This window comes from Colobus angolensis, unplaced genomic scaffold, assembly GCF_000951035.1.
Source record: "Colobus angolensis palliatus isolate OR3802 unplaced genomic scaffold, Cang.pa_1.0 Scaffold251, whole genome shotgun sequence".
Lineage (NCBI taxonomy): Eukaryota > Metazoa > Chordata > Mammalia > Primates > Cercopithecidae > Colobus > Colobus angolensis.
This window is the reverse complement of record NW_012115722.1, coordinates 1474854-1489253: the sequence shown is the minus strand read 5'-3', so window position 1 is coordinate 1489253 and position 14400 is coordinate 1474854. Positions and strand designations below refer to the sequence as shown.

General features: G+C 35.9%; 1 protein-coding gene across 1 annotated transcript in view; it reads left to right on the top strand.

The window, feature by feature from the left end:
- The window catches only part of CHD9 (chromodomain helicase DNA binding protein 9), a 235821-nt gene that overhangs the window by 172216 nt on the left and 49205 nt on the right, over positions 1-14400 (top strand). Inside the window, exons 21-24 of the mRNA XM_011946605.1 lie at positions 2429-2625; positions 3074-3273; positions 8761-8920; positions 9344-9433. Coding sequence (XP_011801995.1) covers positions 2429-2625; positions 3074-3273; positions 8761-8920; positions 9344-9433 — 647 coding nt within the window. The remainder of the gene's footprint in view (positions 1-2428; positions 2626-3073; positions 3274-8760; positions 8921-9343; positions 9434-14400) is intronic.

Below are 14400 nucleotides of genomic sequence, written 5' to 3'. Positions count from 1 at the left end.
CTTAGTGTATTCTAGAAGCAGAAATACATTATGGCAGAATGTGAAGAGTTAGTGAGCATGGTGGTAATAGGTGAGGTCAGAGACTGAAGACATGGGCCAAATCAACAGGGCTTTGTAGATTATTTTAAGGAGTTAAGGATTTTGTAAATAAACTTAGGTAAGCATATAGTCATTTAATACTTGTGCAGTAACATTTTAAAGTTTATACTTTTGTAAAAAATTAAAGACTTTTCTGAGAATGTACAATAAAGACTAAAATTACTGTATGTTAAAGTATCTAAATATATTAATAAAACTGGGCACAGTGGCTCATTCCTGTATAATCCCAGTACTTCAGGAGGCTGAGGCAGGAGGATTGCTTGAAGCTAGGAGTTTGATACCAGCCTAGGCAACATAGCGAGAGACCCTGTTCTCTACAAAAAAAATTTAAAATTAGCTAAGCATGGTTGTGCATGCCTGTAATCCTAGCTATGAAGGAGCCTGGGGTGTGAGGATGGCTTGACCCCAAGAGTTTGAGGCTGCAGTGAGCTGTGATTGTGCCATTGCATTCCAGCCTGAGTGACATCAAGAACTTATCTTTTAAAAAAAATTTTAAAAAATAAAATATATTAATATAAAACAATAGTTTAAAAAGTATGGTACTGACAGAAAGATACAAAGCAAAGAATAAGATAACAGAAAAAGATCAAAGTATAAGTTTATGAAATATACAAATAGTGCTAAAGAAAGATGATTTAATAAGTGGTGATTAGGATATTGTATTGGCATTTGGGAGGAGCGTTAATAATCCTGTGCTCTGTACCAAGTAAACTCTAATTTGTGATAAAAAGTTTTTAAGTGTTTTTTTAATCAAAACATGAAAAATAGAAGTTAGATTTCTTTTCGCAAATATTTGGGTGGGAAAACATTCTAAATTCGAAATTACAAAGGAAGTGATTGGTATATGTATACAAGACAGAATTATGTAATGGAAAAATGAAAGTGCAGTCAGACTGGTGACACTATTTGTAGCAGACATGTATATGAAAGTTAATGTTTCTATTTTATGAAAGCTAATATAAGTTGATCGAAAATGTATCAAATCTCAAAAGATTTGGGGAAAAAGACATTTGAAAATTAAGAAAAAAATACAATTAGTTGTTTTTTGTTTTTTTAAGGAAACTGGGAAGGGAAAAAAGAGGAAAAGGGACAACTCTTTCTTATGGAAGAATGCCATTTAGTAAATGTAGAAGGAATGCAGGAAATGAAAAATCACAATGAATCAACTATAGTAATAATTGAAGCATATAAGATCCATCAGTGAATTCTAAAATTAGTGGGTAAAAGTTTGAGACCCAAGATATGTATGTGTCTTCAAAGTTTATCTTCCGAAATACTTATTAATTCCAAAAGGAAAACTAGTAACTTCACAGTGGAGAAACTTGGCAAAAGTTAACATCACCTATCATAGGACATCATATGCCCCTTTAAATATAATGTACTCCATACATATTATGGCATACCAGGACCTTTATGATCTGGTCCTTGCCTTCTCTCCTACCATTTTTCCTCTTGTGCTCTAGGACATAAGCATTTCCTGAACATCTGATGCCATTTCAGGTCCCTTGCTCTTTCCTCTGCTTGTAATGCTGTCTCTTCCCTGACTGCCTGGCAAACTACTTTTAATTCTTTAGTAAGTCTTTCTAGTATCACTACTTTGTGACATTTTCTGTGACTGTGATACCTCTTGTATCATAAAAAATTTCATCCCGGATAGCATTTATTTAGTGACACATTTGTCTGTGTAACTAAAACTTTGGATTCCTTATGAGTAGAAACTGTCTTACTCATCGTTATACCACAGCCCATAACATAGTGCCTAGCTTAGAGAAGTTTCTCAATAAAAATAAAAAGTATGTTAACTTAAATTGTTTTGAATGAATTAAACTGAATTGAACGTACTGAGGATGATGCAATTATAACTGCCTTGTGTTTTGTGTATTATTATAAGTCTTTTGGAAAGCACTGTGACCAGTATTTCCATTTCTGGATACTTCCCTTCTTTTGAATTTGTCTTCAGAATAAACTTTGGCATTATTTATTTTAAAAATTAAGAACAATCTAAATTATGAATTAGGTAAAGAAAAATTATAAGGCATAAATTCAGTTTAAAATATTTTTATGATTACAATGCCGTTATATTAATATGCGAAATGTCAAGTTCTTTTTATCCTGTGACTATAATGTCATAAAATTTTACATGTGTGGTAGCAAGAATTCTAAAGGAATGTAAGAAATTCTAAGTTGACTGAATAGGTTGGTGAAATTGTTAGTAATTTCTTTTTGTCCGTGTTTCTGTAATTATTGTTTGTACAAGGTGAAAATGTAGAACACTGTTATAAGCAAAATCATAAAAATACCTTCAAGTAATAGCTGTTCTGTTTTACAGAACAGCTTGGTTATTGACACTCCAAGAATTAGGAAACAAACAAGACCTTTTAGTGCCACAAAAGATGAATTGGCTGAATTATCTGAAGCTGAAAGTGAAGGAGATGAAAAGCCCAAACTCCGGAGACCCTGTGACCGTTCCAATGGCTATGGGAGAACCGAATGCTTTAGAGTTGAGAAAAACCTGCTAGTTTATGGGTAAAACATTGTTTTTAATGTTTGCTCTAAGTAGTCTGGTATGTAATGTTACAGAAAATATATACTGGTTTTGAGTATATTTTTTATCTTCTTAGAATCATTAAAATTTACTTTTAAAGTACACTTTCTATTTTTAACATATATGTAATAGCAGAATGATGAAATTATCCTTAAATATTTAAATTGTCAAAGTATCACTAAAGTCAAACTTCTTGTTCTTAAATTTGCACATCCCGTAATACGAATTAGATGTTACCTATTATTGAATAAAATATACTAGAAATTACTGTACCATTCCTCTACATTCTATGCATAGGTAGGGAAGACTTAATTAGCAAAAATGACAATTTTTTTTTTTTTTTTTAGTTTTTCGTGTCTTTTATCTATGAGTTATATTTTTCTCTAGAACTTCACTCAATATCAATGTAACTATACCCTTTTTAACCAGGTGGGGCCGATGGAGAGAGATTCTATCTCATGGCCGTTTCAAAAGGCAGCTAAATGAACACGATGTAGAGATTATTTGCCGAGCCCTCTTAGCATATTGCCTTGTTCACTACCGAGGAGATGAGAAGATTAAAGGTTTCATATGGGATCTCATTACTCCAACTGAAGATGGACAGACACGAGAGCTACAGAATCATCTAGGTAAGAACATTGTTTCATTTGCTTTTAAAATTTATTTTTAGTTATATAAGTAATACTTAACATATTCTCCTATAAAGTATAGAAGCATTACAAATAATATTAAGGAACCTTAACCTTCACTCCCAATTCAAGTTCCAGCTTCAGAAAATGCCAATGTTATTAGTTTGGTGGATTTTACATTTTGTTATCAAATACATATCTGTTTCGAATTGATGACCCAACTAAATGTCTTAGAGGTCTTTCCATCTATGCTCATATAGATCTATCTGATTTTTTAAGTTCTGCTTAGTATTCCGTAGTATGGATATTGCATAATTTATTTAATATCTCCTTTAATGATGGTTATTTAGGTAGTTTCAATTTTAGACAATTAAAAAACAAGTTTCAGAGAAGATCCATGTACCCTCCTCCTTGTACATGAAAATAAATCTTTCACTAAAGTAGATATCAAAAATGGAATTATTAAAGTATAGCTTATATACATCTCTATTACCTAAAATGTGGTCTCTGGGTCAACAGCATCAGCATCTTCTGGAAACTTCTTAGAAATGCAGAATCTTAGGCCTCAGATTTATTGAATAAGAATCTGCATTTTAACAAGATCCGTAGGAATTAGTGTACATATTAAAGTTTGAGAAACATTGATATGCATTTTAAATTTTCATAATTCTTTTAAATTTTTGTTTATTATTTGAGACAGGGTTTTGCTGTGTCCCACAGGCTAGAGTGATGCAAACATGGCTCAATGCAGCCTCGATCTTCTGGGCTCAAGCCATCCTTCTGCCTCAACCTCTTGAGTAGCTGGGACCACAGGCATGTAGCACCACACCTGGCTTTTAAAAAATTTTTTATATTGTAGAGTCAGGTACTGGTATATATTCTGGTATATATATATTCAAGACCTGGTATATATATTCAAGACCAGGCTGGTCTTGAACTCCTGGGCTCAAGTAATCCTTCCGCCTCAGCCACCCGAAATACTGGGATCATAGACGTGAGCCACCATGCCTGGCTTAAATTTTCATTATACTTTAATTTGCTGTCCAAAATGGTTATGCCAATTTACAGTCCTATCAGAGGTATATGCTAGTACTTTTTTCTCCTCAGCCTTGCTAACAGAACATTCTTTTTTGCATAAAATAATTATTTTACAGCATAAAATTTTCAGTAAAAAATAAAAAGGATTACTATACCCTTAAATTTGTTACAGTGTTATTCTATTTAATCAAAAAATATCTATTGAATGCCTGGTGTGTGTCTTGTGCAAGGTGTTGAAAAGATAAGAAGAAACAAGATAGACAAGATCCCTGAGCTCATGAACCTTACCTTCTAACCAGGTAGACATAGTAAGAATGTACATTAGTTACAGATTGTGGTAATTACTGTGAAGTAAATAAACTATTGAGATGGAAAACAACAGAAAGCACCCATTTTAGATAGGGTGGTCAGTGTAGGCCTATTTTAATAGGAGACGACGAATTTAATTAATGTGAAGACCTGAGGTAGATAGAAGAATCGCACAAATGTAATTTCACTCTTTCTTGAAACTCCAGTAGAAAAAAATAAGGCACTAAGCTTAGTAAATTCTACAGAACAAAAGACTTGGATTCCTCAATAAATAATCGGATTAGGAGTGAATAGAGAGGTATCTACCCCGGTGATTCTCAGCCAAAGATGATTTGCTGCCCCAATCCCACCCCTACCACAGGCTGTCACAACCTTGAGTGTGTTACTGGCATCTAGTGGATAGAGGCCTGGAGTTCACAGATAGCACCCCGCCCCCCACAATGAAGAACTATCCTGCTCAAAATATTGTAGTGCCAAGAATGAAACCCTGCTATAACCTAAAAGAGATTGAAAAGTTATCAACCAGTTGCAGTGTGGGGTCTGGGGACTTTATTTTTATGTTTTGGGACAGGGTCTCCTGTGGCCCAAGCTGGAGTGTTGTGGCATGAACGCGGCTCACTGCAGCCTCAACTTCCTGGGCTCAAGCGATCCTCCTCCCCTGTAGCTGGGAGTACAGGCGTGTACCATCACACCTGGCTAATTTTTTTTTTTTTTTGTAAGAGATGGAGTCTCACTTTGTTGCCCAAGCGTGTCTCAAATTCCTGGGCTCAAGTGATCTTCCTGCCTCAGCATCCTAAAGTGCTGTGGGGGTTTTATTTAGATCCTGATTGAAACAACCCAGAGTAAATGTTTTTATATTATCTTTATTAATTAATTAGACTTTAGAATACCGAATATTAAGAAGCTATTATTGCATTCCTTAGGGCTGATAATAGTGTTGTATTATTTTATTGGAGGCTTTATCACTAAACAGATACCTCTGTTAAATTTAGATATCACTAAATATCTTTTAGATATTCCTAAAAGATACCTTTGATATTTATGAATGAATTGATTGATTTCTTACATTTACTTCAAAATAATATGAAAGATTGGGGGTGAACAGAATTGGCCATGAGTTGATAATTATTGAAGGTGGATAATGGGACTGTTGTATATACTTGTATTCTATAATTTTAAAATAAGCATAAACTCTCAAAAATGGATAGAGAATGGGAGAGTAAACAGCAACAAGATTTTGGAAGCTGGAGGCAAATATATTAGTGGTAACTGATTTAACCAGCCTGAGAGAGCTGAATCTTAGGTCAGCAGTGGGAAAGGCAAACTGCTTTGCTTTACAGATTTCCCAAATGTCTTAGGAATTTGTAACAACAGGAACCTCCGGAAGTGGGTGTGAAAGGATAGAGGCTTTCATTCAAAGCGGACAGAGCGAGACTCCGTCTCAAAAAAATAAAAATAAAAAATAAAAAAAAATAAAAGGGCCCTAAATACCTTCTTCAGTTCCATGTAGCCAGGATGAAAATGGACTCAAAATTTTTTTTCTGGAAAGAGTAAAACAGAAGTCTGGGTTGCACTGGTAGTTGAGTTGTGGAGCTGCTAAATAGGGATTAAATAACTGTGTGCATACTGGTTGATTCATTGCTCGAGGAATAAAACTAAAAGGCTTGCTCCAAACCTAAAGATAATGACAGGAAAAAAAAAAAAAAACATAGCCAGTTACCCTTCAGTGAGCCCACAATCACTATGCTCCATCCTTTCAGTCTCCCTATCACCTTTTTTATTTGTCACGCTTAAATAAGAGCAAACACAGCCAAGGATTATCAGGCATCTCAGGAAAGTCTCCAACATGAAAGAGAGAGCCAAAAAACCATTGGCTGGGCACGGTGGCTCACCCCTGTAATCCCAGCACTTTGGGAGGCTGAGGTGGCCAGATCACTTGAGGTCAAGAGTTCAAGACCAGCCTGGCTAAAATGGTGAAACCCCGTCTCTACTAAAAATACAAAAAGTAGCCAGCCATGGTGACACGTGCCTGTAATCCCAGCTACTTGGGATGCTGAGGTGTGAGAATCGCTTGAACTCAGGAGGCAGAGCTTGCAGTGAGCCGAGATCATGCTACTGCACTCCAGCCTGGGTGACAGAGCGAGAGACTGTCTCAAAAAAAAAAAAGAAAAAAAAAAAAAACATTAAAATGAACTTTAAGGAAACAAGGATCGCAAAAAGGAGGACACCTTTTCTTTAACTATCATTAACATCTTCAAAGATACTTCAAATATACCATGACTTCGAAACTGTGAAAGCAGAAGCCTATAAATTGTAACAACATATAATGAAATGAAAAAGTAAAAAGAAGATTGAATGATGAATCTGGGAAAATCTTGTTAGGAAGAAAATTGGAAATACAGAATATCTACAGATTTCATTAGGAAAATTCAAGCATGTGTATTTTTAAGTATGTACTGTTTTCAAACCAACAAGGGAAGAGAAGATTGGAATACAGAACTATTTATCATTCCAGCAAAACACAGAAAGAAGGAAAGTATGATAAACAATAAAATTGTAAAAATAAATATATAAACATATGTATGCAGCCTATGTATATTTTCACCTGTTAAAAGAGGAAAATTGTTAGATGGGGGGAAATAAACATTTTTGTACTTTAAAGAGATATTATTAAACACCAAACAAGCTTAAAAGTTTATTTAGTAAAAACTATACCATGCAAATACTAAACCGTACAAAATGTTGTAGTACCATTAACATAGAACAAAGTGAATTTAAGATGGAAGGTATCAATTGGAATTAAAAAAAAAAAGGGACACTACCTAATAATCAAAAAGAATCCATAGAAGAAACTATAACAAGTATGAACTTATATACATCTAAAATAGTCTCAAAAGATAAAGGCAAAAAAAAAAGAACCTCTGCCAAAATTATAAGGAAAAGTGGACAAATCCATATAGTGCTTCTATGTACCATTGTAGTAGAGTACCCACCTGGTATAAAATGGCAAGGAAAAGGTAAATGAGATAGAAGAATTGCAGGAGGAGTCAAAACTGCATTATTAATAATTGTGAAAAATTACAAACAAAACAGCTCAAATATGATGGAAGATTAATAAATATGAGTGGTATAGTTATGTAATTATTATACAGAAACAAAAATAGATGAATTAGAGCCTTATGAGTCAACCAGGATAAAGCTTTTAAAAGTTCAGAGTAATAAATAAGGAGTGCAGGCTTATATTTATAATATTATATCTGAAAACTTAAATACTAAATACTTATCCAAGATAGGTAATAATAGTATAAACATGCATGGAATGGAAAAACAAATTCAGGGTAGTGGTAATCTCTGGGAAGGAATGAGTGAATTTGATAGGAGAGGACTACATAGGGACTTCAAGTATGTATTACTTCCTTTAATAAAAAACTAAGTGTCTGTGACCAGCCTGGCCAACATGAAAGTTAGCCAGGCGTGGTGCCGCGTGCCTGTAATCCCAGCTACTCGGGAGGCTGAGGCAGGAGAATCACTTGAACCCAGGAGGCAGAGGTTGCAGTGAGCCAAGATCACACGGCTACACTCCAGCCTGAGCAACAGAGACTCTGTCTCAAAAAATTAAATAAATAAATAAACTAAGTAAACATGGAATATGTGAACATGAAGAGAATGGCAGTACTTTTTTGTAGTTTTTAAATATTTCACAACAAATAAACACCTAAAATGAGTTTAGCTGTCTTGAACAGGATGGCTAACCTAATCTATCTAAATCATTTTTGAAAAGCAAGAGTGGAGGGCAAAACATATCTTTTAGTATCTAGGAAAGCAAAAGTAAAGCAGAGGGCATAGGCTTGATCTTTTGGGTTTTACATTTGTAAAAAAAAATCTGTTTTGGAACAAAAAGGAAATCAGAATAATTAATATGAGACGTAGAATTGTTAGTTACTTGGGGGAAATATGTTTTAATATGTATAAAACCATCATCTTGATTTGTGATTGGGTCAGTATCGTTACTAGTATTTTAAAGTTCTCTGAAAAGACCTCAGAAAGTCTCCAGAAATTTCTTGCATTGAAACAATCTTTCAAATTGCAAATTTTTATAGAAATTATTCCTAATTTGACATGTCCTTCTTATTTTAACAGGCCTATCAGCTCCTGTACCCAGGGGTCGAAAAGGGAAGAAAGTAAAAACTCAAACAAGCTCATTTGATATACAAAAAGCAGAATGGCTTCGAAAATATAATCCCGAGCAGCTGCTTCAAGATGAAGGCTACAAAAAACATATAAAACACCACTGTAATAAGTAGGTAGTAGGGTATTTTAAACACAACTCTTTAAATGTTTACTGTTCTGAATTTATTAAGCATGCTGATTTTGAGTACAGCGACATCATGGTCTAGGGCCAATCTTAATCTTAATTTTACAAGGTATCCTTCAAGCAAATCATGATACCTCTTATGTCATTGTTCTCACCAACAGATAAATAAAACTGGCCTCCAAATGAGCTCATTATATCTTACTTGGATATGAAATAATGATGATTATGAAGATTTTGGAGAAGTTCTTTATATATATGGTAGTAATAAGATTCATTTAATCAGAAGTAATTATTATTTCATTATTTTAAAATCTGTACACAAATTCCTTCCTAATTTTAACCCCATGGCCAAATATTTTAAACGATTAATATCTTTATGCCTTTTGATTCATTTTCCCTTGTTTTTAGGGTTTTGCTTCGTGTGAGAATGCTGTATTATCTAAAGCAAGAAGTTATTGGAAGTGAGTGTCAGAAAGTATTTGATGGAGTTGATGCAAGGTAAGTTAAACAATTTTTATTATTTTTGTTTGCTTGTTGTCTTGCCCAGGCAGCTTCAAGCTCCTGGGTTCAAGCGATCCTCCTGCCTCAGCCTCCTGAGTAGCTGGCACTATAGGCACACCACCACACCTTGCTTAAATGATATATTTCTTTTATTTATTCATTTTTTTTGAGACAGAGTTTCACTCTTGTTGCCCAGGCTGGAGTACGTTGGCACAATCTCAGCTCACTGCAACCTCCGCCTCCCGGGTTTAAGCAATTCTCCTGCCTCAACCACTCAAGTAGGTGGGATTACAGGCACGCTTCACCACGCCCGGCTAATTTTTTGTATTTTTAGTAGAGGTGGGGTTTCACCATCTTGGCCAGGCTGGTTTCAAACTCCTGACCTCAGGTGATCCACCCGCCTTGGCCCCACAAAGTGCTGGGATGACAGGCGTGAGCCACCTATTTTTATTTTTCAATAACATGATGAGGCAAAAATTATATGACCAGAATATTGGTTATTAGGCGGGTCCTTAGTCTGTGAAGTTTGTAAGGTGGAAAATCCATGAAACTTAGGGAAGTAACCCTTGCCAATTTGTTACCTTTCTTTTATTGCTCTCATCTTGGCCGTCACTAGAAGTCACAACGTTACAATAGTAGTAGTAATATTAAGAATGCTATCTAACCTAGATGCCATTAAAGCAGACACGGATTTTTTATTTATTTGTTTGTTCATTTATTAATTTTGAGTCAGAGTCTCACTCTGTCACTCAGTCTGGAGTGCAGTGGCGTGATACGGACTCACTGCAACCTGCACCTCCCAGGTGCAAGCGATTCTTGTGCCTCAGCCCCCTGAGTAGCTGGGATTACAGGTGCCATCACACCTAGCTAATTTTTGTATTTTTAGTAGAGACGAGGTTTCACCATGTTGGCTAAGCTGGTCTCGAACTCCTAACCTCAGGTGATCCACCTGCCTCAGCCTCCCAAAGTGCTGGGATTACAGTTGTGAGCACCACACCCAGCCCCAGACACAGACACTGATTTAATGACCAATTCATTCATTCCAACAGAAGTACTTTTTGAGTACTCACTAAGCACCAGGCACTGTGAAGCACTAGGAATAGAAAGACAAAACACAGTCTTGATCCCTAAGGAGTTTATGGTGTCAGTGAGGAGGAAATAGATAAAACTGTACTGCAATGTAATAAATGCTTTTGTGTATGTATAGAATACCAGGGAGGTGCTACTAGAATTTTCTGTTTCTAGTTTCATCTTGCCTCTTAATACTACAAGTAACCTTTCCCAATTTTCTTCTCCATTCTCTGTAAGCATCTGATTTATATAGCTCACTCTGCATAAACCTATTACTCAACCCCCCATTCTCAGCAAATGATATTCCCCCAGCTTTGTAGAGAAATGTAAGCAAGCCATAAAACAGAAATTCCCTCAGCTTCCTGCCACCAAATCTAAAATTTAATTTTTCTGTACTCAGTCTTCTTCCCTCTTATTACAATTAAAGAAGTTTTATGGTGACTGACTTCTATATCCAACTATGATCCATTCAACACCCTGGTTTCTCATTTCCTTGACCTTTATCTACAGTTACCTCTTGTTCTCCCCACTACAGCTGCATAGTCACCTGGTCATTCACTTGATATTGCTATCACCAGTACCAGCACTTATTTAATCAGAATTTTGACAGTGACATCCTTCTTTCTAACTCACTTAACTTGGGTACTTCTCATTATAATTCTCTAATCTCATCAGGATGTCCCCACATCTTACCACTTACTCACTAGCCATCACCACTTTCATGCCCCTCCTTTCCTCATTATTCAACATAAATTCTATAGTCTAGCACTCTACTTGCTAACTAAAATCCTTATCTATCTCCTTTCACCTGCCTTTCCTTCTGTTCTAGATATCTGTTACAACCTCACCTCAGGTTAATCCCAGCTAGCCATTTACTTCTTGCCTGCACCTAAGTAGCTGAACATTTGTGGAGAAAATCAAGCAAGCCATGCTGAATGACTTCAAATTTGTGAGCATAGATCCCATTTCAAAAGAGATTAAACATCTACTGTTTAAATGTTGTGGCTAGTCAATTCATATTCCTACTCTTTAAGAGAACCATTTTGTACCTCTCTTCTCAAACCATCTTTCCACGCTGCAACTACCACCTTCCAATAATGACCTTGCTACATATTTCATGGAAAAAAGTAGACACAATCAGATGAGAGCTACCTTCAGTTTTACTTTCATATATGTCCACCTCTTCCTTCAAGATACAGTAGAAATGTCCCTCCTCCTAAGGCAAACCTTGTGCAGCATGGAACTCGTTTCTCTTAACTTTGGAGGACTTTACTCTTACCTTTCTGGGACTTTACCTTTCTTTCTTGGATCTTTTTTTCTCTCTCTTTACTACATCATTCTTTTGGCATACATGTATGCCTTAATATCAGTCACTTAAAGAAAGGAGAAAAACCTCTCTCAATATACGTTCTCAGACTCCATTTCCCTAATCCTCTTCACAACAAACTCCTTTAAAAAGTTGCCTATATTTATTAGCAAGATTAACCAAGAAAAGAAGAGAGAAAATCCAAATCAGCTCTATTAGAAACGAAACAGGAGATATTACAACTGACACCATGGAAATACAAAAGATCATTCAAGGCTACTACGAATACCTTTATGTACGTAAACTAGAAAACCTAAAGGAGATGGATGAATTTCTGGAAAGATACAACCATCCTAGCTTAAATCAGGAAGAGTTAGATACCCTAAACAAAGAACAAGCAGCGAGACTGAAACGGTAATACAAAAAATTACCAACAAAAAAAAAAGCCCAGGACCAGATGGATTAACAGCTGAATTCTACCAGACATTCAAAGAAGAATTGGTACCAATCCTTTGACACTCTTCCACAAGACAGAGAATCCTCCCTATATCATATTATGAAGCCAGTATCACCCTGATACCAAAAGCAGGAAAGGACACAACCAAAAAAGAAAACTATAAACCAGTATCCTTGATGAACATAGATGCAAAAATCCTTAACAGAATACTAGCTAACTGAATCCAGCAACATACCAAAAAAAGGTAATCCACCATGATCAAGTGGGTTACATACCACAGATGGTTTAACATATGCAAGTCAATAAATGTGATAAACCACATAAGCAGAATTAAAAACAAAAATCACGGCCGGACGCGGTGGCTCAAGGCTGTAATCCCAGCACTTTGGGAGGCCGAGACGGGCGGATCATGAGGTCAGGAGATCGAGACCATCCTGGCTAACACGGTAAAACCCCATCTCTACTAAAAAAATACAAAAATCTAGCCGGGCGAGGTGGCGGGTGCCTGTAGTCCCAGCTACTCAGGAGGCTGAGGCAGGAGAATGGCGGGAACCCGGGAGGCGGAGCTTGCAGTGAGCTGAGATCCGGCCACTGCACTCCAGCCTGGGTGATAGAGCGAGACTCCGTCTCAACAAAAAAAATAAAAATAAAAAATAAAAAAAATTAAAAAAAAAAACAAAAAAATCACATGATCGTTTCAGTAAACACAAAGCATTTGACAAAATCCAGCATCCTTTTATGATTAAAACTCTCAGCAAAATCAGCATACAAGAGACATACCTGAATGTAATAAAAGCAATCTATAACAAACATACAGCCAACAATAATACTGGATTGGAGAAAAGTTGAAAATATTCCCTCTGAGAACTGAAACTAGAAAAGGATGCCCACTCTCACCACTTCTGATCAACAGAGTACTGGAAGTCCTTGCCAGAACAATCAGACAAGAGAAAGAAAGGGCGTTCAAATTGGTAAAGAGCACGTCAAACTGTTGCTGTTTGCTGATGATATGATTGTATACCTAGAAAACCCTAAGGGCTCCTCCAAAAAGCTCCTAGAACTGATAAAAGAATTCAGCAAAGTTTCAGGATATAAAATTAATGTACATAAATCAGTAGCTCTCCTGTACACCAGTAGCGACCAAGCTGAGAACTGAATCAAGAACTCAACTCCTTTTACAATAGCTGGGGGAAAAAAAAAAAAAGAAGAAGAAAAATAAAAGGTACTTAAGAATATACCTAACCAAGGACGTGAAAGCTTTCTACAAGGAAAATTACAAAACACTCCTGAAAGAAATCATAGATGACACAAATAAATGGAAACACATCCAGTGCTTATGGATAGGTGGAATCAATATTATGAAAATGGCCATACTGCCAAAAGCAATCTACAAATTCAATGCAATTCCTATCAAAATACCACCATCATTCTTCACAGAACTAGAAAAAAACAGTCATAAAATTCATATGAAACAAAGAAAGAGCCTGCATAGACAAAGCAAGACTAAGCCAAAGAACAAATCAGGAGGTATCACATTACCTGATTTCAAGCTATACTATCAGGCCATAGTCGTCAAAACAGCATAGTACTGGTATAAAAATAGGCACACAGACCAATGGAACAGAATAGAGAACCAAGATATAAAGCCAAACACTTGACAGCCAACTGATCTTCAACAAAGCAAACAAAAACATAAAGTGGGGAAAGGACAGCCTATTCAACAAATGGCGCTGGGATAATTAGCAAGCCACATGTAGGAGAATGAAACTGGATCCTCTTCTCTCAGCTTATACAAAAATCAACTCATGGACTTAAATCCAAGACCTGAAACTATAAAAATTCTAGAAGATAACATTGGAAAAACCCTTCTAGACATTGGCTTAGGCAAGGATATAATGACTAAGGACCCAAAACCAATTGCAGTAAAAACAAAGATAAATAGCTGGGACTCAATTAAACTAAGGAGCTTTTGCATGGCAAAAGGAACAGTCAGCAGAGTAAACAGACAACCCACAGAGTGGGAGAAAATCTTCACAATCTATATATCTGACAAAGGACTAATATCCTAAATCTACACAACAAATTCAAATTAGAAAAAAAAATTTCCATCAGAAAGTGGGCTAAGGATAT